This window comes from Eschscholzia californica, unplaced genomic scaffold (assembly GCF_041429995.1).
Source record: "Eschscholzia californica isolate CP2 unplaced genomic scaffold, dmEscCali1.0.p SCAF_3, whole genome shotgun sequence".
In the NCBI taxonomy this organism is placed as follows: domain Eukaryota; kingdom Viridiplantae; phylum Streptophyta; class Magnoliopsida; order Ranunculales; family Papaveraceae; genus Eschscholzia; species Eschscholzia californica.
In genome coordinates, this window is record NW_028238420.1 from 41,235,003 (window position 1) to 41,257,177 (window position 22,175).

General features: G+C 37.4%; 3 protein-coding genes and 1 non-coding gene across 7 annotated transcripts; 2 read left to right on the forward strand and 2 right to left on the reverse strand.

Moving 5' to 3' along the window:
• The first annotated feature begins 1,886 nt into the window (after positions 1–1,886).
• ATSPS4F (Sucrose-phosphate synthase family protein) lies at positions 1,887–9,991 on the forward strand. 2 transcript variants are annotated; one of them, XM_086665477.1, is made up of 14 exons: positions 1,887–2,691; positions 4,483–4,572; positions 4,772–5,004; positions 5,085–5,148; positions 5,273–5,487; positions 5,574–6,054; positions 6,544–6,678; positions 7,039–7,170; positions 7,261–7,437; positions 7,552–7,605; positions 7,890–7,952; positions 8,060–8,908; positions 9,286–9,413; positions 9,496–9,991. In XM_086665477.1, the coding sequence occupies exons 1-14, from the start codon at positions 2,407–2,409 to the stop codon at positions 9,773–9,775; spliced, it is 3,186 nt and encodes a 1,061-aa protein (XP_086521603.1). In that variant the 5' UTR covers positions 1,887–2,406; the 3' UTR covers positions 9,776–9,991. The 2 variants fall into 2 exon arrangements, 1 of the variants encoding a protein (XP_086521603.1); XR_015236772.1 differs by having other exon boundaries at positions 2,037–2,691; positions 8,060–8,941; positions 9,009–9,413.
• TRNAS-AGA (transfer RNA serine (anticodon AGA)) lies at positions 6,422–6,503 on the reverse strand. The gene has a single exon. It is a non-coding gene; the product is annotated as a tRNA-Ser (tRNA).
• Positions 9,992–10,123: 132 nt separating the features above from the next.
• On the reverse strand, positions 10,124–14,183 carry LOC147550385 (tropomyosin). Of its 3 annotated transcripts, none has more exons than XM_086665480.1 (13): positions 14,059–14,183; positions 13,846–13,921; positions 13,672–13,758; positions 13,181–13,314; positions 12,845–12,903; positions 12,711–12,765; positions 12,587–12,619; positions 12,137–12,176; positions 11,779–11,816; positions 11,598–11,711; positions 11,471–11,518; positions 10,860–10,979; positions 10,124–10,411 (listed from the first exon to the last, which is right to left on the reverse strand). In XM_086665480.1, exons 2-13 carry the CDS (start codon positions 13,892–13,894, stop codon positions 10,331–10,333), a joined length of 858 nt encoding a protein of 285 aa, XP_086521606.1. In that variant the 5' UTR covers positions 13,895–13,921; positions 14,059–14,183; the 3' UTR covers positions 10,124–10,330. The 3 variants fall into 3 exon arrangements, with proteins under 3 accessions (XP_086521606.1, XP_086521604.1, XP_086521605.1); XM_086665478.1 differs by having other exon boundaries at positions 11,598–11,717; XM_086665479.1 differs by lacking the exon at positions 14,059–14,183 and having other exon boundaries at positions 13,846–14,030.
• A 5,366-nt stretch (positions 14,184–19,549) lies between these two features.
• On the forward strand, positions 19,550–22,146 carry LOC147550386 (uncharacterized). Its single transcript, XM_086665482.1, has 5 exons — positions 19,550–20,053; positions 20,175–20,245; positions 21,026–21,131; positions 21,568–21,700; positions 21,783–22,146. The coding sequence occupies exons 1-5, from the start codon at positions 19,974–19,976 to the stop codon at positions 21,945–21,947; spliced, it is 555 nt and encodes a 184-aa protein (XP_086521608.1). The 5' UTR covers positions 19,550–19,973; the 3' UTR covers positions 21,948–22,146.
• The last annotated feature ends 29 nt before the right edge of the window (positions 22,147–22,175 follow it).

A 22,175-nucleotide genomic window follows, 5' to 3' on the forward strand; every position in this document is an offset into this window, starting at 1 on the left:
GAGGCTAAAAGATTTGGAGAGAAGGAAAACTATGCTTTTTCTCATAAGCTAGTAACTAACGTTTCTTTTGGTGTATTCCATTACATAATCTTATAGTAACTCTTTTATTTTCTGTCAAAAAAAAAGTAACTCTTTTATTTTAAAGCATTTTTTATAGCAGTGACGGGTGAGTTTTTAATATATAATGGTCGCGGCTTTGGGGAATAAAGAAAATAATTTGAAACATAAAGAATTAGTCAATAAATATTGATTTAGATGACATATTCCTTTTTAGGTCAAAAAATTGACTGGATCAAACATTACCCCCTAATCTTCATCTTCTCTCTTTCTCTCTTTTGCTCTTTCTCTCTCATTATCTCTTTCGCTCTCATTGACTATATGTTGTTCTCACTCTAGATCTCTTTCTCATTGTAGATCACTCTTATCTTTTGCTATAGACACATCTCTCTGTAGATTAGTTTATCTTTATCTTTTTTTTTCTCTCTCGCAGTCTGTATCTCTATTTCTCGCAGTCGTTATGTCTCGCTCTCTCTCTTGTGGTCTGTATAGATTTCTCCATGCTCTCTATTTCTCGCAGTCCTCTATCTCTTGTGGTCTGTATAGATCTCTCTGTGCACATCACAGAGTTCGTGGCCACGAAATCCTCGGAGGGTTTTGCCAGAAATCCTCGGAAGGTTTTGCCAGAATCCCTCCTCGAGGTCTGGTTCCGGCGAAGGGAACACTTCCCTTCGCCGGAGCATTGTCTGTGAGAGAGAGAGATAGACCGTTCAAGAAACAACGAAAGATCGAGAGACATAGATAGTGAGAGCAATAGAGAGAGATAGTGGGTGTGTGTGTGTGTGTGTGTGTGAGAGAGAGAGAGAGAGAGAGAGAGAGAGAGAGAGAGAGAGAGAGACGGAGAGAGAGAGAGAGAGAGAGAGAGAGAGAGACGGAGAAAGAGGGTAACCGTGAGTGGGAAGGTTTTGCCAGAAATCCTCGGAAGGTTTTGCCAGAATCCCTCCTCGAGGTCTGGTTCCGGCGAAGGGAACACTTCCCTTCGCCGGAGCATTGTCTGAGAGAGAGAGAGATAGACCGTTCAAGAAACAACGAAAGATCGAGAGACATAGATAGTGAGAGCAATAGAGAGAGATAGTGGGTGGGTGTGTGTGTGTGTGTGTGTGAGAGAGAGAGAGAGAGAGAGACAGAGAGAGAGAGAGAGAGAGAGAGAGAGAGACAGAGAGAGAGAGACAGAGAGAGAGAGAGAGAGAGAGAGACGGAGAGAGAGGGTAACCGTGAGTGGGAGAGGCGAGGGAAGAGGTGACAATGGTGGTAGTGGGAAATTGTGGTGGTGAAGATGATAGAGAAAATGAAAATTACGGACAATATTTGATCAAGTTAATTTTTGAGTTAAAAAAATAATATGCCTCCAATAATCGACAAAATAAACATGGATTTGTTAGAGAATTCGTTCCCGAGATATTCCTCTTTAAGAAAAATTGGGACATGAGTAGAATAAATGCTCAAATCTAATTTGGCCTTCTCATATTTATTCCATTTTAGAGCTTCTTGTTGTTAAGGAGCATAAGAATAAGGCATAAGGATACCTCTTTACAAAAGTAGGGTGCAAGATAAGGTGGGATGTGTGAATTTCCCTAAGCATATTTGGGTGATATGCTCTATTTTTCTTTTATTTTTCCAAATTTTTCATGACCCGAACTTTCCAGCGAGACCAAATATTCTTTTGTCAAACCATCAACTTTTTTAATTTTCAACTTTGTGGGTGAATGCTTTCAACAACAAAAAAAATCCTGGGTGAACTTCCACAATTTTGAATAAATTTAGTTTCTACACGTTTCAACATAGGCTGACATATCATTAAAATAAGACCACTTACAAAAATAAGTCTTGGGATCAATTTCTTGTTACCATTACATAAAGATGCCTATTATATGCCACATGGAGCTATGGGTCTGGTTTATTTTGGGGTTGGAAGAAAAGAAATAACTTATAATTTAAAGAAAATTAAAAGAGGATGGTAAAAAACAAAAAATTCCGTTAGAGGCATTTGGTGTGATGGGGAAAGTTGAGGTGGGGATGAGGATGGAGATGGTGGTGGTGGTGATGCCCCTGGTGGAGATGATGGGGTGGTGGTGGTGGAGGAAATTGCTTTCCCACCCACATATATCCTCCTACCCTTCTCTCCTTTTTCTCTAATATTTCAGAGGAAATAAAATTGAATACCTCTCTCTCTCTCTCCCTCTCCCTCTCACTTTCAAAAACTCCTATTTAACTCACTCTTTATCATCCTCCCCTGAAACCAATCCCTCTCTCTCTCTCTCTCTCCATTTATCATTTATCTTTTTCTTCTTGTGGGTATTGAATTGGAAGAATTTGGATTGGGAATAGTAGTATAGAGAAGTCAGAGAAATGGCAAGGAATGAATGGATAAATGGGTATTTGGAAGCCATTCTTGATGCAGGAAGCACACTAAAAAGAAACAATGGTTCCATTAGCAAAGGAAAAGAAGAGAAAAACAGAACAAGAGCTCTGTTTTCTTCATCTACTGATTTATTGCTAAATTCACCAATTTCTCCACCTTCTGATATTACCATTAAAGAAAAGGCTCAAGCTATATTCAGTCCTACCAAATACTTTGTTGAAGAAGTTGTTAATAGCTTTGATGAATCTGATCTTTATAGAACTTGGATTAAGGTACTCTCTCTCTCTCCCTCTCTCTAACCAACTAACTAACTAACCGACTAATTATGTTATAATTCAGAGTTCTTTCCACCAATAGGCGTAGACTGCGTAGTCAACATTTGGTTGCCCAAGTGGTTCAAAGTGTCGACATAAACTCCAAAAACCTGAAAGTCCTAGGTTCGATTCCCACGGGAGGTGGAATCCATGGTTATTGAACATGAGTATAAATAATGTAATAGGCGTAGTAATATTTTCAATTCGATCAGATAATACCCCTCAGATACTAAATTCTTGGCTTGCATTTTATAAGAACTATTAACTAACTACAACTTATTTTTTTTTTTTTGTACATGTAGACTTTTATTTTCAATTTTAAAGGCCTTCATATACTTAATGTGAATGGGTGAAAATTCAATTAGTGTCACAAGTATCATACTAGTAAAGAAGATGAACTGTGGAAGGTCCACAAAAAAGTTTATTGTGGAGTTTGTTTACAAACCCATACATAGATTCTTACCTTTCATATTATTGCCAAGAAGTGTATTGAAGTTACCTTCCAACAATAAATGGTAGACTTTTTTAAAATGAAAGGCTAGCACCTAAGGGATAGATAACTAAGGTAACCTCCACTCAAGTGGAATATGGTGGTGAAACATAAGTCGTTTTCAACTGAGGGGACTTTATATACTATTCAACTTGAATTAGGATTACTTTCCGACTAAAAATTGTTTGCAACCGTATACATCATTATCAACTATTGACGAAAATAAGTTTTAAATGAAGATTTTGTTGCATACCTTTAATATGGGTGAGCATCTTCACCCTTTATTTTCTAAGACCAATGGAACTTTTTGTGAAAGATATTCCGAAAAAAGTAACTAATTGTAGAGATGAAACAATTTTTATGACATTGTATCAGTCGGAGTGTTTTTTCGGAGTGGGCAACTGTGACGTGGTTGGTCGACCACTATCCGAAGGCTAATGTGGTCTTCTCATATTTCCGAACATCTTTTTTCTATCATTCTTGAAATTTTTGGAGACTTTATTAGCCTATGAGCCATGATGGACCTAGTTTTTCAAGTCAAACATCACTTTTAGTAAAAGAAAGAAAAGAAAAATCACAATCTTGTCTTTCATTTGAGACTTAACACAAAGCTCCAAATAAACTGACGAAATTCCTTATCCCATCACAACCCTAACATTGGGAGTTGAACCCAATCTTGATTTCAATCTTATAACCCACATTCTTCTAAGGGTGCATCTACAAGGGATCGCCTTTTTGTTCTTTCTTGGTCAGTCTCTCTCTTGGCACTCTCCATGGGTTCCGGACGGTTCAGTCCGGGCCCACAATCAAGGTAGTCCGAAAACACTCAGATTGGTCTAGGACTGTGTTATTCAAATCCAGCACGGATTAGGCCCAATCCAGGTGTCCTCGGACTATCCAATCAATGGGGACTCTGAGATTGAGGGTGGGCCAAGAGATTGAGGGTAGTGCCACACCTTGCTCTCCTTTTGAAACTTTATTCAGTTTTTACGACACATTCAAATAAATTAGGCTAAAACTAAAAATTGATGGCAGTCAGGAGTCTTTTTTTTGGAAATTGACTACGAACAAGGAGTTGAACCCATAATCCCATAACAGTGAATTAATCACCTCAAAGATTAGTCAATTTGGGAAAGAATATGTTCTATGTGCACCCTAGGCCCCCAGGGCCCAGAGTCTGAGAAGGAAATAAGTTCGTAAACGGAAAAGTAGAAATAAAAATGGTGACACACTGATCGAAGAATAATGAATAAAAACAGGTGATTGCAACAAGGAATACGCGTGAGCGCAATAACAGACTTGAAAACATGTGTTGGAGAATATGGCATCTTGCTCGCATTAAGAAACAGGTACCCTACTTTTCTTCATTTTCTTTTCTTTTGTTTTTATCCGTTTTTACCAATTACTATTTGATTTTTTCATTCCAGTTCTCATTTATAAGCTCAAAATATATGTGTTTTTAGTCGATTGACCAAGTCAAAAGAAACATAATCCAGTCGAACTTAAGGCGACTTTTGGAGTGTAATTGCGGGGTATTTATTGATGTAGATTGCATGGGAAGCTGCACAAAGTCTTGCAAAGCGACGTCTTGAGCGTGAACAAGTTCGTATTGATGCTTCAGAGGATTTATCAGAGCTTTCAGAAGGAGAGACAAAAGAGAAAGGAGAGAGTAATCGATTAGAAGAAATAGGGTCTAAAGAGAAACTTTTCAGAATCAATTCGGATCTTCAAATTTGGAATGAGGACGATAAATCTAAGCGCCTATACATAATACTGATAAGGTAAAAAACATACCAAAACTATCCTAAACCATATCTTGTTTTATTAATATTTATCTTTGTTTTATTTTCGATTTTTTTAGTTTGCATGGATTGGTGCGGGGAGAAAATATGGAATTAGGAAGAGACTCAGATACCGGTGGACAAGTAACAACAATCGCAGTTTTCTTTCGTTTTAGTCTCAGCCTTTCAAACTCAATGGCTGAAATACTATAAAGTTGTAAAGTGTTCTTTAAACCTAATATCTTTCTTTTTTTACCACGATGATCAGGTGAAATATGTCGTAGAATTGGCTAGAGCTCTAGCCAATACTGAAGGAGTATATAGGGTTGACTTATTGACTCGCCAAATTGCATCGTCAGAGGTTGACTACAGCTATGGCGAACCCATTGAGATGTTATCCTGTCCGTCCGATGCAGATGGCCAGATTGAAGGTGATAGTTGTGGTGCTTACATTATCCGCCTTCCATGTGGACCACGAGAAAGGTTTGTATAAGCCTGTCAATGAATAGCTGAAAAAAAAATGCCACATGTTTTTGTAACATAACTTGATAAAAGCTAATTTGTTATAGGTACATAGCAAAGGAGTCATTGTGGCCTCACATACCAGAATTTGTAGATGGTGCATTAGCCCACATTGTGAACATGGCAAGAGCATTAGGAGATGAAGTTGAAGGCGGGAAACCGATGTGGCCATACGTGATACACGGTCACTATGCAGATGCTGGAGAGGTCGCTGCACGACTGTCGGGTGCCCTAAATGTTCCAATGGTATTAACAGGACATTCATTAGGTAGGAACAAATATGAACAACTATTGAAACAAGGAAGGTTGAGTAAAGAAGATATAAACTCAACATATAAGATAATGAGAAGGATTGAAGGAGAAGAATTAGGGTTAGATGCTGCTGAAATGGTGGTAACAAGTACAAGACAAGAGATTGAAGAACAATGGGGTTTGTATGATGGTTTTGATCCTAAACTTGAGAGAAAGCTTAGAGTTCGAAGAAGAAGAGGAGTTAGTTGTCTTGGTCGTTACATGCCTAGAATGGTCGTACGTATTCCTACTTCCCTTTTAAAGTATTTTATTTGTAACTCACTTCCTGTTCACACGAAAATAGGTTTAACGACTGAATTATTCTAACGAAAAATGACCGTATGCCCAACCGCTCTCTCGACAAAATCCCGCACAGAGTATGTTGCTGAGTAGGATTTTGAGACTCTAAATCTTGTCTAGACACTTACCTCAACTAGGGTTTGGGACGGGCATATTATCAAGACTGTCATACTAAAGAGTCATGACAACAAAATGCATTAGTTTTGAATAATAGGTGAGTAGCATTGTGGGTTGTTGATTTTAGGTTTTTTCTTTGGACTAATTCTTCTATATCTGCCAAAAAAAGATAGGCCACCACAAAAACCGTGGACGGCAGGATTCGAACCTGCGCGGGCGAAGCCCACATGATTTCTAGTCATGCCCGATAACCACTCCGGCACGTCCACTTGATGGAAGTGATTTATTTGTTATTCTATATGTATCTAGGTTATACCACCAGGGATGGATTTCAGCTATGTCACAAATCAAGACTCAGCAGATGGAAATGATGGAGATATAACTTCCTTGATTGGCCCTGACAGAACTCTATCCAAAAGACATCTCCCTCCTATTTGGGCTGAGGTACTTATTTATTTCCTTTATACATACGACAATGATACTTAGCCTGAAAAACGAGTCGACCCAGTTGGAATGACTCATGTGGTTAGCCGCGAAGTGTCCAACTATCTTCTCTTTATGTTACTTGGCCCATGCTGTCCGACCATGTTATGCTTAGAACTAGCGTCAACTATTCTTTTTGGCCAAGTATCACGGTTCATGTATATACATGGGGATTGCACTTCTTCGCAATGGTCACTTAGAGCCCGTGTCGTGAATTTGAAATCAACTTCATATATATTTGAAACTCTAGTACATAATTTAGTTTTGCTAATGTGCTTTGGGATTCTTTGTTGATTTTTTTTTTGTTTCATATCGTTGTAGGTGATGCGATTTTTCACGAATCCTCATAAGCCCATGATACTTGCATTATCGCGTCCAGACCCTAAGAAAAACGTTACTACTTTACTCAAGGCTTTCGGCGAGTGTAAACCTCTAAGGGAGCTCGCAAATTTGGTACGATCTGATACATATTCAAAGACCTTGCTTTCACATATTAGAAATTATATTAGATAGACGTAATTGAATAATGTCCAATTGTTGCAGACTTTGATATTGGGGAATAGAGATGATATAGAAGAGATGTCAAATAGCAGCTCCGTTGTTCTTACGACAGTTCTCAAACTAATTGACAAGTATGACCTATACGGTCAAGTTGCATACCCTAAGCATCACAAGCAAACCGATGTACCTGAAATATATCGTTTGGCTGCCAAAACTAAGGTATTCTTTACAAATCCATCATGTTTGAATGGCGGAAAAAAGATCCCCGAATGTTCTGTAAGACCACATTATAGTTTTCGAGTGTTTGATTACGATTTTCGATCTCTTTTATAGGGAGTTTTCATAAATCCTGCTCTGGTAGAGCCCTTTGGTCTCACTCTCATAGAGGTATTCATTTTCCCTAATTTTATCTACTAACCATTGACATTGCAAAATCAAATAATGCAAGGTCTAGTAGTGTTTCTCTTTTTTTCAAATTTAAATATGAAATCTGACTTGAAACCTGAATTGACTCGAGTCATATTTCCGAAGTTTGAATTAAAAGCATGTTACGCCCCTAGCCATAACAAGTCAGATTCAGACGAGTCAGACATAGACAATCAAGAAATAGAAACACCATTTTAGCTAGTTTCGGAAAGCTTGGTTTAACTCTTTAGTTTAATATGGTGCAGGCAGCTGCTTATGGTTTACCAGTTGTTGCAACTAAAAATGGAGGGCCAGTTGATATTCACAAGGTAAGTTAATTTTAGGGTTTTAATGGTTCACTTTCAACCCCTGGGCAAGAACCAGCATCATTTTGTATCTTGTGATAATAATGAAGGTTTGATATTTTTTCTCTCAGGCACTTAACAATGGTCTCTTGGTTGATCCACATGATCAGAATGCCATAGCAGATGCCTTACTAAAACTTGTTGCAGACAAAACCCGTTGGATGGACTGTCGTAAAAATGGTCTGAAAAACATTCACCGCTTCTCCTGGCCGGAACATTGTCGTAACTATCTATCTCATGTCGAACACTGTCGTAACCGACACCCAACTACCCGTCTTGAAATTGTTCCTAGTGTTGAAGAACCCATGAGTGACTCTTTAAGAGACGTTGAAGATCTCTCACTACGTTTCTCCATCGACGGTGATCTCAAGATCAATGGCGAACTTGATTCCGCTTCTCGTCAGAAAGAGCTCATCGAAATGTTGACCAGGCGTCGGAATCAAAGACTAGTTGATCATCCAAATATTGGTATAAATTATGCACCGGGAAGACGGCAAAGGCTATATGTAATTGCTACAGACTGTTATGATGAAAATGGAACAGTATCTGAAAACTTATTAAAGACGATAAAGATTGTAACTGCAACGACATCTCGAATAGGACTAAGTACTGGTATCATATTATCGACCAGTATGACATTGGCAGAGGCACTCGAAGCATTGAAATCTTGGCAAATAGAACCTAGTGCATTCGATGCACTAATTTGTAGTAGTGGGAGTGAGATGTATCATCCATGGAGAGATTTGGTGGCTGATTTGGACTATGCAGCTCATGTCGAATACAGATGGCCCGCAGACCATGTCCGGTCCACCATTCTCAGGCTCGCAACAGACGATGTAGGCGCAGCGGATGACGTAGCAGAGTATGCTGCAGCGGGGAACTCTCGATGTCATGCTTATTTGGTTAAACCAGGAGCTAAGGTAAGTCTCAATTTCTGGTTTCTTTTCTAAGCAGTTCGGAGCGGGGATATCAGGCCCAATCCCTGATCCGCACCAATTCATGCCGAGTAACTTGGCTGAGTTTTAACTAACCTATTATGCATATAATATATATATATACATATATACCACGCAAGTGATATTCTTTCTACACATATGACACAAAATCTACTCAAACAATTCAAATTTTCATTCATAACACACAATTCAGTAGTTCAGGATGCGATTAGCTCAGGCAATACCCGATCCCAATCCGATCCGCGAGTTACTTGGGGTGGATCGAAGATCCGAAGTACCAGACTTGTTATAGTATTTACCTATCACTGACATAGTCCTAAGAGGAATTTTATGCCATGCAGACGAGGAAGGTGGACGACCTAAGGCATAAGTTAAGAATGAGAGGTTTCAGATGCAATCCTATTTATACACATAGCGGTACTCGCTTGAACATCATTCCGATGTTTGCATCAAGAGCTCAAGCACTCAGGTTAGAGATAATTCTAAATCACTCAATTCGTTCACGTAGTTACATAGAGAATGACTTTTTCTTACAAGTTTTTGTTTTACAGGTACTTATCGGTTCGGTGGGGAATTGAGCTCTCCAAAATGGTAGTATTTGTGGGGGAGAAAGGAGACACTGACTATGAAGACCTACTTGTTGGCCTCCACAAAACAGTAATTCTTGGTGGAACTGTTGAGGTTGGAAGTGAGATTTTCATGCGAAGCAAAGAAAGCTATAAAAATGAAGACGTTGTCCCACAAGAGAGCCCTAACATTTTCTCTCTAAAGGAAGGCTATGCTGCCGATGATATCTCTCTTGTTCTTGATGGTCTTCTCGAGACAAAGTAGAACGATAGTTTTCCTACTCTCTCTCTATCCCTAAGTTATTTGTCATACAAATATTACTACTTGTTGGCTGCCTATACAGAGATACAGCAAGAATATTATGTACAATAATTCATACCTAAAGCTTCAATGAACTATGGTCTAGAAGTGGATGCCTAGAGTTTATCATTTGGAACATATGATAAATGAAACTGGATACTTAGTATCTGCATTTATAAACTATCATTCTCAATTTTAAATCAATATTGATTGAAGAAGTTTGGGTTCTTCCATTTCTATGACTACATTTTTCGTTTTACTTCGGAAAAGATAGCCACATAACGAACGGATGAAAGAAACGAAAGATGCATGTTTGTACTGAAAAAGTTTCTATTTATCATCACGAAAATATTTAAACATGGAGTTCAGAATACTTGTCAGAACAGAGACACGATAACGGAACTTAAAATTCCTGCTTTACTCTGTTGTTCTCTTATCCACAATCACAAAAAGTATAGACGTACCAACCGTGGCATAGAATGGTCTTCTCGAGTTTTGGAGTGCTTGAAGTATCTTGTCCTAATTTGATAAACCAAAGCTCTCCTTTATCTCCACCTTGTATGCCTCTCCACATTCACATTTAATAATGTGAGAGATACACTGTCCAAAAGCAGAGGAATAGAGTAAGATAACAAAGAGTTTAAGTTTGAGTAGCAGAAAAGGACAGCCAACCCCGACTTGGGAAGTCACTCGTTCTCTATAATACTAGAATAACCATCATTTCCCGAGATATAGGAAATATATGGCCTAGATCATGTGTGACGGTGGAGGTTCGGTTTTGATCCTAGACGAAGATTGCTTGGAAGAATGAATCAAATGAATAATCCCTCATCGGAGAAGTTGACCCTACTCCAAGTTCCAACGTGAAATTAAGGGAAACCACATTATTAGCACTTTGCCATTTCGATTAGGCCCTAGACCCCGGCCAGAGGCCCAGAACAGCAGTCAATTCGTTCATTTTTGTAATTCATCATTTGACTATTAACTCTAAAGCTTCTTTTGAAGAATCAGTTCAGTTATTTCGAAGAATCAGTTCAGTTATATTAACCTTTAATTGTTGAATCTGATGCTGCAGAGACTGCAAGAACTCCGTTTCCGCAGCCTTATCAGATAACAGAGCTTGCTGTTCCTCTTTCAAGGTCTTCATATCCATAGCACGTAGCTCTGGCTGTTAACACCAATCAAAGGATAGTAAGAATGGAACAGAAAGGAGGAGAAACAGCAGAGTGTAAACTTCAGTCAGAGACTTTTAGAAGGTACAAATACAAAAATAAAATACCAGATCGACAGGTTAAAGTACATGTAATGAATCAGGATACCTAGAGTTGCAATATGAATATCGATAAAGTCGTTATCCAATGGATCCTAGATAAGGGTTTTTCCTAAATGTTAAGTTAAATCCAACCATCATACATCTGAATCATCGAGAGAAAAAATAGAAAACTGTACATAAACAAATCAACAATTTGATAACTTCACTTATCCATTCACCCATGAGGACCTTCCGGTTTTGGTATTATTTGAGACCTAAGAACAATCTCGGCTAAACCATTAATCTTACTGATTGTTTTTGTATTGTGTTTATAACGATACGGCTAATTTCTAGTGTTTAAGAACCTAACTGCAGACTTTCAGATACACAAAGAACAGTTAACAAACCGGAAAGTTGTCAGCCCTAGACTTGCATTCCTGAATCGACTTCTCCACCTGATACGACAAAAAAATTTTAAGAAAGAAGACTTTGCTGAACTGGGATAATGCTGGCAGTTTCAAATAAGAACCATACCTTTCTATTGTCTGAAACAAGACTTGATTTGTTCAATTTTATATCCTCGTACTTAGCTTTCATTGAGTCCAGCTTGTTTGTTAGATCCTTGTACTCCTTGTTTGTTTCATATTCCTGATACTAAGGCACTCAACTGTTTGAAATTTGAGAATCCAAACTGTCCAGGTTTAAATGTCGATACCTGATTGTCGCTAACAGCATAGCTACCCTCCCTTGCACCTGAAAGATATGAGAGCAAAATCCTTTTGTAAGCCAAAACACCAAAAGGATATTGTCCTTCAAATATTGGTACAAAGTAGGTTTTTCGACAAAGAAGACGAAACACAACATAAACATATTATAGATTTGCCTAGTTTCCCCTGGAAAAGAAAAATAAAACCAGAAATAGCCGACGGTAAGTGAAATCTCATGCTGAAAATCAACCAAATATTGAAAAGTTTCACATGGTAATATGTTGTGCAACCAAATCAAGAGACTAGTTGTCGAAAAATATTCAAAACTATAACATCAATAGAGTAGCAAAATCATCAAGATAGTACCTTCAATTTCACATGTTTGTTCACCAAAATCTCCCTGGACCTGTACTAATCAGTACGGGAGGAAAGAACATGAGCTCAGAATGTAAGAAATATCAAACCTATCACATGAAGTTAGATAAGCTAAGACTGAAAAAGATTTAGCAACGTAAGCAAAATGATTGTAAAGAAACCGCGACAAAAAGGTCAACAGAAGTTACATCTTTTGTTTCCTTAAACTTAAGTTTCATATCAAATTCAACCTCACGATTGTCTACAACATTAGATCTCGTAAACCTTTCATGCATTAAATATAATTTACGTTATAAGTTGAGGACATTAAAACTAATTTAGCGAACAGTAGTTAAACCAGAAGCAGCAAAGAACTAGGCTTCAGCACTTCTTTTATTATTCAGAACCACTCTTACATGCTCAAATGTATCGAACAAGGAAACTACATCGCAAACGACCAACCTGTATCCCAAGCTTGTGAGAATTGATCCAGTCCTATACAAACACAAGCCAGAGATTCTAATTTACAGCTTGAGAGAGAAACGTATTATACAAACTTTTCTAATGATGAAACATTTCTGTTAACCTGTTGCTCTTGAAACTTGGCGTTCAAATCCTCAATGACCATCATGTAGTTTTCTCTGTTCGATAAATAAATAAAACTTAAAATCTATAATACACTTCCTAGTATAGTCTGGAGTGTAAGGAGTTTGATATTACCGTCTCGCTTTTAGTTTAGCAGATACACTGACGCTTTCTTGTTGAATTAGCTCTAACGTCTGAAAGATGAAATAAGTCGTGCAAAAAAACCGTTACATATTCCTTTATCAACTTTACTTGGATTTTTTCAGTACAAATTCTCCAATTAAGTTTCCTCCAACATTTTTGTAACAGGAGGAGCTTCATAAAGACCTCAGTCTTGAAATCAAAATCGATGAAGATTTCAATTGTTACCTCCCTATTCCAAAAAAATGTTAGAGGAAAACCATATGGAGAATTCTTATCAATGAAGTTCATGAATCTTGAAATTTCAAATACTTATAACCAATAAGATACCTGAAAAAGGTTGGATGAATCAGCTTCAACAGATGCGATCTTCTTCTGCTTCATGAGAATTTGAGAGCACAATTGACCTTTTGCCTTCAACATCACTTCTGTCTCCTCTTTAAGACGCTTAATTTCAGATTTTGCTGCAAAAAACGATATGATACTTCATCAGTACTAAGAGAACGATTAAAATCAAAACAGACTAAAATCTAGAAAAGTTTTTGGCGGTTAATGAGAACAAATTTGGCGCCAAACTACAAATTAATTACACACGTCGAAGGATCGTTGATTTATTCAAATAGAGTATTCCGAGTAGGAAGATTTTTGCAAGTATGGATATATCTCATCAGAAGAAGAAAGTAGAAAAACCTTACGAACTAAAAAATAATAGAAATGAGGTTCAAATTTCATCTTAAAACTAGAAATGTTTATCCTACCGGAAATAAATAGATAGAAATACGAAGTTAGAGAGAGAGAGAGAGAGAGAGCGAGAGAGAAACCGAAATTGAGGTCGATTTCCATAGTTTGGATAGAAGTGATGAGTGTTTGTTCTTCGACTGAAATTTTCGCTGCTTGATCTTCAACATCTGCTTCCGCAATACACGAAAAGAATGTTAAAGAGAAAATCAAACTGTAAGATAAACATGAACGATTAGAGAGAGAGAGAGAGAGACCGTTCATTTGAGAGCGTAAGGTCTTCATATTGTGCAGATATTCCTCCATTTTTGTCACTGTAAAACTTCGAATTGCCTAATAAGAGATTTAAAACCAGATCAGAGAGAGATTAAGTGTCGATCGATCTTGGAGCTAGGGTTTTTTTGGAAATGGAAACGAATTACTCACTAAAAAGACGAAGAGAGTAATAAGAACAGCGAGATTACTCTTACCCCACTGGTTATTAGCTTACTTATAGAGAGAGAGGGAGACCGAGTCGATTTCAGGGCTCGCGATGAAGATTTGAATGACCGGGCTTTTATCGAGATTGGGAAATTTTAAAAGGCAGCCCCTGGTGGACCTATGACCACGGTTTTGATAAGAAGGTAATGTGGTTACTAGGCTAGTATTCGTGACACTTTTGGTCCGGAGTATCACTAATAAGGAATGCGATTAGTATGCTAGCATTTGTAACACTATTTCGTAAGGAATATGTAACGCCTCAAATTCAGATTTCCACGTCGGCCGACATGAAAACCTGAACTTAAAGTATTTCTCCGCAGAACAGTGAACATATACGATATATTCATCAAAGAAACAGATAGCATCGAACATGAAACTCAATAATAACAATAAATCAACTAACGAAACTTTACCAAGTTTTCAAAACTCAAATGAAAGCAAAAAACAAGTATTTAGGATATGCAACTCCAAATAACTACCTAAAGAGAGAAAGAAGACTACTAAGACAACTCTTCCAAGGCTAACTACGCCTCAAGTAGGTGACATTTACCAATTTCCTTGTCCTAAAAAATAATATGTTGGGTCAGACCCCAACAAGTAGGTTTCAAAACCTTTAAAGCCTTAAAGACAGTTTCAAGAGCTACCAAAACAAATAGACAATCCATAACATATAAAGATGTTCATAATAAGTATTCAAGTTGTGACCATTATAATAAGGTAAACTACATTTATAACAAACAATCAAAAGCGATATGATAAGTTGTTGTCCACCGGAGAAAACAGATCCTTCATCTGAACCCTCCCCATAACCCTCGTTGTATAAGAGGGTGGTCCATAAGGTTACCCTTGTGTTAGCGCCGACCCCGTACGCTCCATACCTAGGTCGTACGCCATACGTCTTTACCATGCAAATTCGTCGGTCATCGCAATAAACATCCGATAGAGATGGTCGACCTAACCACAAAACTCCCACAATCCTCCACCAACTCCATCACATCCCACACACATAATAGTATCACAACATACATAACTCAAAATCATATTCGTCAATATATTATGACCTACTAATTTCATATCGATAACGTTTTGCAAGTAGTGAACTATGTAGGATAATAGCGTACAATTCTCATATCATATTGAATTCAAACACATGCACATGTTCATGTATCTACATAAAGGATATTGTCTGTTAGTACAAGAATGTAGCATGGGAATGTTAATAAAGATTGTATGGTTCACCAAATATATCATTAGCAGGCCTGGCCCTGGCCCAAAGCGAGCAATGCCTCGCTTTGGGCCACCAAATTTTGGGGATTTTTGGGGCCACATTTTTTTGGAGTGTCTTAAGAATTTCTAACCTTTAAATGTTCTCAATCTGGCCCAGCAGTAATTAGATAAGAGCGGCCCACATTTAAGACTCGTTGGACAAACTCTTGTTTTTTTTTTTTTGATGAAAAGAGGACAAACTCTTGTTGTTTTTCAACAAATGGGTCCCACCAAAATATATATACCTCTTTCCTTTAACAAATAACTCTATTTTTATAGCTATGAGACCTATATATACCTCTTTCCTTTAGTACAAGAATGTAGCATGGGAATGTTAATAAAGATTGTATGGTTCACCAACTATTATATCATTAGCAGGCCTGGCCCTGGCCCAAAGCGAGCAATGCCTCGCTTTGGGCCACCAAATTGCTCGCTTTGGACCACCAAATTTTGGAGATTTTTGGGGCCACATTTTTTTGGAGTGTCTTAAGAATTTCTAACCTTTAAATGTTCTCAATCTGGCCCAGCAGTAATTAGATAAGAGCGGCCCACATTTAAGACTCGTTGGACAAACTCTTGTTTTTTTTTTTTTTTGATGAAGAGAGGACAATCTATTGTTGTTTTTCAACAAATGGGTCCCACCAATATATATACCTCTTTCCTTTAACAAATATATTTTTTTTTTATATTTTTTTCTCATAAAAAAAAAAAACTCTATTTTTAAGTTTTATACACGTGTTTTTAAAGTAATCCATTACATATCCCCTTCTTATCTCTCACTTCTCTAATTCTCTTTAGGTCATTATTCCACATCTCATCTTGATATCACTACATCTTTATTTCTATGTGCTTACTAGTTGTGTAGTTCAACAAAAAAAAAAAAATACTAGTTGTGTTAATATTTATTATAATATTAGTTGTTATTTTTCGAAAAGAAAATAAAAATTTTCATAATATGTGTGTGGTTCTATTTTTTTTTTTGACGAAGTGTTGGGAGACATCCCCTTTCTAATATATAATTTAAGTTAGATAAATTTTATTTTATAGTAGATGAATCTAAATGACCATTTTGTTGGGAGAAATCTCCTCCCAATACATTGTAAGATCTCAAATTCAATATTTTAAGTCACTTCAGGAGTTAACAAATACATTACTCTCTCCAAAAAAAAAGAAAACATTACTAAAATCTTGTTACAACTCACAACTTCCAAATATGTTGTATAGTTCTATGTACTAATTGTAGTCTGAGAACTAGAATTCCTCATGCTTAAGTCATTTAATGAAGTCCTAAAACTTTGACCTGTAAAACAAATGGTCTCGAAAACCAAATACAGAATCACCCAAATGTTCGTTTGTCCCATTTCAATATCACAATAAAGTGTTCCCATGTATGTTAACTAACTATTGCGATGAATCTAGCCAGGAATAAAGTGATAAGATATACATTATGTATGCATTTTTGAATGATGGGAAAATATTTAATTTCATGCATAGATTTTATAGGATCGGGTTCGACCTAGGTTCATGAGGGCCTAAGGTGAACTTAAAATTTACAGATAATACACGGGGCCTCATTTCTAGACTTCGCTTCGGGCCACCAAATAGTCAGGACCGGCCCTGATCGTTAGGGTAAATTTCCTTCAAAATCTAACACATAGATGGGATTCAAAGTGTACTAAAAAGTGGTTTGTAGAAGTGATAAATCTACTACTTCTAATATATATATATTTGTTTCAAGAACCGTAATCTATGTTCAAAGTGACCTAAAAATTGGATTACGTTATGAGGTCCAACCATTATTACACCAAGTAATAGTGGATCCATTATTTTCATTTGTGGCGATTATTACATATGGAATTCTAGAGAAATTGTACGCTCATATTCGTAAGTGTATTAGTCTCGATTTATAATTTCAGTTAGTACTTAATAACTTAATTGTTATGATGTATAATCCAATTTCATTCTGATTATAACTGATAAATGTAAGATTTGCTGAGATGAACAATCGTTTGGTGGAATTTTTAGAGTCTCATCTTCTAAATTAATTACTCTATGATACTCAAAATTCGGTGAATATACGTTTTGTTAAATTTTCAAAATAAACCATTAGGAGTGCTCTTTGTGTTGTCAAATTGAAAAGCAAGGAAAACTTCGTATATTTCGATGGTGTCTATCTTTCACACACATATTTTTCTTTATGTAACTATGTAGCATTGGTAGTTCGATGGTGTCTATCTTTCACACACATATTTTTCTTTATGTAACTATGTACCTCTGTTTTTTCTTCTTGTCTTCTCGACAAAAAAAAAAGTGTAGCATTGGTAGTGTGTACATAAAAAGATTAAAATGATTTAGTAAGGGTTATTTCCCAAATGACCCCCAACTTTGTGACCAGCTTCCTGCTTGGCCCCCTACTTTAGCAATAATTCCCGTATGACCCTCTTTTTCCGTTACCTTTGACCTTCCGTTACTCTCTCTCCTCCATCTCATTTTCTCTCTCTGCCACATTATTTGAGCACGCCACATTATCGTCTTCACCGGCAGGTGGGCCCGGCCAAATTTCCGGTCGGCGACCTTCAAACTTTTTTTTCTCTCTCTCTCTTCTCTCTCTCTCAATTTTTTTTAACATTCTCTCCTCTCTCTAAACACTTCGGTCTGTTCTTGAAACAGATCGAACTCCGGCGATGGGTTTCCCTTCGCCGGAGTGTTTAGAGAGAGAGAGAGGAGAGAATTTTAAAATAAATTTTTTTTTAGAGGGAGAGAAGAGAGAAAAAAAAAGTTTGAAGGTCGCCGACCGGAAATTTGGCCGGTCGGCGACCTGCCGGTGAAGACGACGATGTGGCGTGCGCAAATGATGTGGCAAAGAGAGAAAATGAGATGGAGGAGAGAGAGTAACGGAATGTTAAAGATAACGGAAATAATGGGGTCATACGGGAATTATTGCTAAAATAAGGGGTCAGGCAGGAAGTTGGTCACAAAGTTGGGGGTCATTTGAGAAATAACCCATTTAGTAAATATACATAAAAAAAAATCCTCTATTAAAACAGATTGTGTGGGTCAGCACCACGTCAAATGTGGTCTAGGGTAGGTCTCTAATCTCCGCAATCTCCAGCATTTCTCAAAATAAAAATTTGTGTTGGAGATACAAATTTCCACCATATCTCTCCTAAGAGTATCTCCAATGTGACACTCAATCTTACAAACTCTGAGTGTCAAATATGATTTTTAGAGTTTTTCTTTAAAAACTCTCTCCAATGCAATACTTTATTTGGATCTCTAAGATGACATGTCGATGGCGGAATAAAGATATCTTGTAATAGTCCCACATTGCTCACAAGAGTGTCCAGAGACTGGGCTATATGTGTAAGCTCAAGCTTAGTAAGTACCGAGGCCTTTTGGGGTAGGCTTGTGGTGCCTTCGCCAAGGACAAAACCCCGTACCCGTGTGGGCTTGGGCCTGGGTGGTTAAAGCGGGGACAATATCGGCAACTGCTAAGGCTTGGGGCGTTACAAAGTGGTATCAGAGCCGAGGACGGCTCTTCGATGAGGGTGGGGGATTGTAATAGTCCCACATTGCTCACAAGAGTGTCCAGAGACTGGGCTATATGTGTAAGCTCAAGCTTAGTAAGTACCGAGGCCTTTTGGGTAGGCTTGTGGTGCCTTCGCCAAGGACAAAACCCCGTACCCGTGTGGGCTTAGGCCTGGGTGGTTAAAGCGGGGACAATATCGGCAACTGCTAAGGCTTGGGGCGTTACATATCTCTCTTATAAGTTTAGAGTTTTGCATTGGAGACAAAAAAAATTGAGGATCTCTGTTTTTGCCACTTACGAGTGAGAATCTCAATTGGAACTTGACACACAAGATGAATAGAGATTTTTTTTTTTAATTTTGCGTTGCAGATGCTCTAAGATCGTGGAGCAAAACTAGATTGTCAACATTTCTTTTACTGGTAGAAAATCAAGGTTTTTTTTTTTGATGAGATATAAAAAAAAAAATCAAGGTTGATCACACAACATAATTCATACAAAATTCAACAAAAAAAAACATAATGTATACATATACTACCTTCTTTTAAAGAAAATAATTAAGTTGGACTGTTTGAGATGGTAAAATTTGTTAGTAAATCTCCCTCCTTAGCTAGTTAAGATGAAGAAGTAAAATTTGGTTTGACCTGCCAGAGTGATTGAGTTGAACCGCCGTTGACAGTGAGATATTTGTTTTCTTGTGAGAAAAGGAAAATGACAGAAGGGAGAAAATTGAATCCAACTCCAACACGGTTATTTCCGTTGCTTCTTAATTCTCAAATCATTCATGCCTGTGTGTTTGTGTGTTGCTAATTCATTCATACCCTACCTCTTTTTCTATCTCTCTAAAATGAATGAATGAATGAAAATAGACTCTGAAAAACCCTCTCTCTTTTTCTCTCTCTAATTTTTCTGACAATTTTGTCTGTAACGTGGGTGAGAAACCCTAAAACTGATCATAATCATTTAATTACCCTATTAATTATTACTTGTTCCAAATGGCATCTTTTTTGGTTTCCTTTCTTTTTGGTTTTTCTTCTTTCTTCTTATATTTGTGATTTCAATCTAAAAATCAAGGTCTATCTCTTCTCTCTCTCTCTACTTGGAAATAAAAACATGGCAGTTTCTTGGTTGGGGATGATAATTCCATGGCTGAACAATAAGGTTGTTGATCCTTTTCTTCAAATACTTCAAAGGTATTAATTAATTATTACAATTACAATCAAACCCTCTCTCTCTCTCTAATTTCTCTCTCTCTCTCTAGACTTGATTTTTGATCTGTTGTAAGCAATTTTATTGAGGGGGGTTGGTTTTCAGGGGAGCAGAACCGAGTCAACTCGCATTTTCAGCAGCTCTTGGCATAACCTTGGGAGTTTTCCCAATATGTGGTAAGTTTGCTTCTTGTCACTACCATAAGAAGATGTATTTTCCTTAGATATTTGTGTTTATTAATCATGGGGTTTAACGAGGTAAATCTTAGCAGTGACCGAAGTTGTCTGACACTTTGGACTCAGGCTTTACGGGTATGAGATTTTGTTCTTTCTGAAAGTCCCATGAGCCTATCCAAAAGGTCTCAACGCTTACTAAGTTTGAGCAGATACCTATAGTCTAGGCTTTGGACGATCCCGCAAGGGATGTAGGACTATTATATGGGGATAGACGAAATTCTATTCATTTGCCCATTGAGACTTAAGAGGGATGATTTGGTTAAGTGCAATGAAAATAGAATGGGTGGTGGTGTTTTTTTGAAATGAACAGTGTTGGGTTCTGTTTTCATGAATATCTTTATGCATTTAACTTGAAAACTCGAATTTTTAGGTTTGCAGTAAAGGCTTGTATTGGTTAAGTAAGTTCACTAAATTAAACACTCAAATGCTTTAAAATGATGAAATGAAATTTAATACTGTAAGTTTATTTGAAATGCTTATCATTTTCTTTACAAAAAGTATACTTAACCCGCCTTCTGAGACTCCCACTGGAACCGCCTGTGAGAGAAGCAAGGGTTTCTCTCTCCTCTCACATGTTCAGTCACGTGGAGAGAGAAATCCTTGTTTCTCTCACAGGTGGTTCAAGTGGGAGTCCGAAGAGGCGGGTCAGGTAGATTTGTCGAATTCACTATAGGTTCCTTTTCAAAAAATTTAATGCTAACCAAATTATTTTATTGACAGGGGTCACAGTGTTTCTATGTGGAATTGCCATTGCATTGCTTGGATCTCTATGCAACTCGCCATGTTTGATGCTTGCTAACTTCATTGCTACTCCATTAGAATTAAGGTAAATATAATGATGTCCAATAAGTTCATCATCTTCTAACGACTTTCAATTCGAATCTATTACTTATCTTAGTTTCAAGCTTTTCATTGATAGTTGGTGAAATTTGGAGTAATTGATCTACGTCTATTACGCCCGTTGTTCCTCCAACTATGCTATAAATTTGTGTTAAATGTGAAAACAGAAAACTGAAGTAGTTGGGTTGAGAACTCGAGATCAAAACTTGGCCTGGCTCTTGCCCACTCCCCGAGGCAGGCGAGTGACTCAAGAGTCAACTTTCCAGTGTTTTTTTTACCATAGTTCACCAAAGAAATAAACCTGGACAAATTAAAATCGATTACTTGTTTCTCTTCTACTAGGCCGATTGAGAGCAACTCATACTTCCTTTTATGTGGATTCATCGTGTCTTCTAATTTTGGGTTGTGCTTTTGATTCTTAGTCTAGTGATTCCCTTCCTGCGATTTGGTGAAGTCATCTCCGGAGGTGATCATTTCCCATTAACACCCGATGCATTGAAGAAAGTTTTGTATGGGGAAGCTTCAAAAGAGGTTCTGGTCAGCATCGCCCACGCGGTATGTACTCCATCGGAATATAACTATAGTTTTTTCAAGGTTAAGTCTTGGTATTGCTATACTAACTTTAAGATTTCCTCAGTTGCTAGGGTGGATTATCGCAGCACCTTTTATCATGGCTTCACTCTATGTGGCATTTCTTCTACTGTTTAAGACATTGGTTAACAAATTTAGCAGTTCTCCTCCAAGCCCGAAGATCCCGCTCCTTTCTCTTACAGATGTCAAACTTAAGGTCAGGGATATCTGAACTTCTGAAAGTTCATGTCTCTATCTTCTTTTTCCACTTCTACCAATGATCATGGATCGTGGAAATCTTAACAGAAAATTGTATCTGTATATATATCTTTCTTTCAGTTTTGGTGGATCAGTGGATTTGTAATCGACTAATCGTGTATATATTAAGATCTGAACATGGCTATCTATTGTTATGTGTTTAGTGCTCGTAAGTCACCGATATTGAGTTAAGAACCAATTT

Bases quoted from the DNA above. Each gene is read 5' to 3' on its own strand.
- ATSPS4F (XM_086665477.1), top strand. From the start codon at position 2,407: ATGGCAAGGAATGAATGGATAAATGGGTATTTGGAAGCCATTCTTGAT. The intron at 5,005-5,084 runs GTAAAAAACATA...CGATTTTTTTAG, and splicing joins CTATACATAATACTGATAAG to TTTGCATGGATTGGTGCGGG. The intron at 8,909-9,285 runs GTAAGTCTCAAT...TATGCCATGCAG, and splicing joins TGGTTAAACCAGGAGCTAAG to ACGAGGAAGGTGGACGACCT.
- LOC147550385 (XM_086665478.1), bottom strand. From the start codon at position 13,894: ATGGAGGAATATCTGCACAATATGAAGACCTTACGCTCTCAAATGAAC. The intron at 11,817-12,136 runs GTACTATCTTGA...CATATCTTTCAG, and splicing joins ACAAACATGTGAAATTGAAG to GTGCAAGGGAGGGTAGCTAT. The intron at 10,980-11,470 runs GTTTGTTAACTG...TGGTGTTAACAG, and splicing joins CTAGGGCTGACAACTTTCCG to CCAGAGCTACGTGCTATGGA.
- LOC147550386 (XM_086665482.1), top strand. From the start codon at position 19,974: ATGGCAGTTTCTTGGTTGGGGATGATAATTCCATGGCTGAACAATAAG. The intron at 20,246-21,025 runs GTAAGTTTGCTT...TTTTATTGACAG, and splicing joins GGGAGTTTTCCCAATATGTG to GGGTCACAGTGTTTCTATGT. The intron at 21,701-21,782 runs GTATGTACTCCA...AGATTTCCTCAG, and splicing joins TGGTCAGCATCGCCCACGCG to TTGCTAGGGTGGATTATCGC.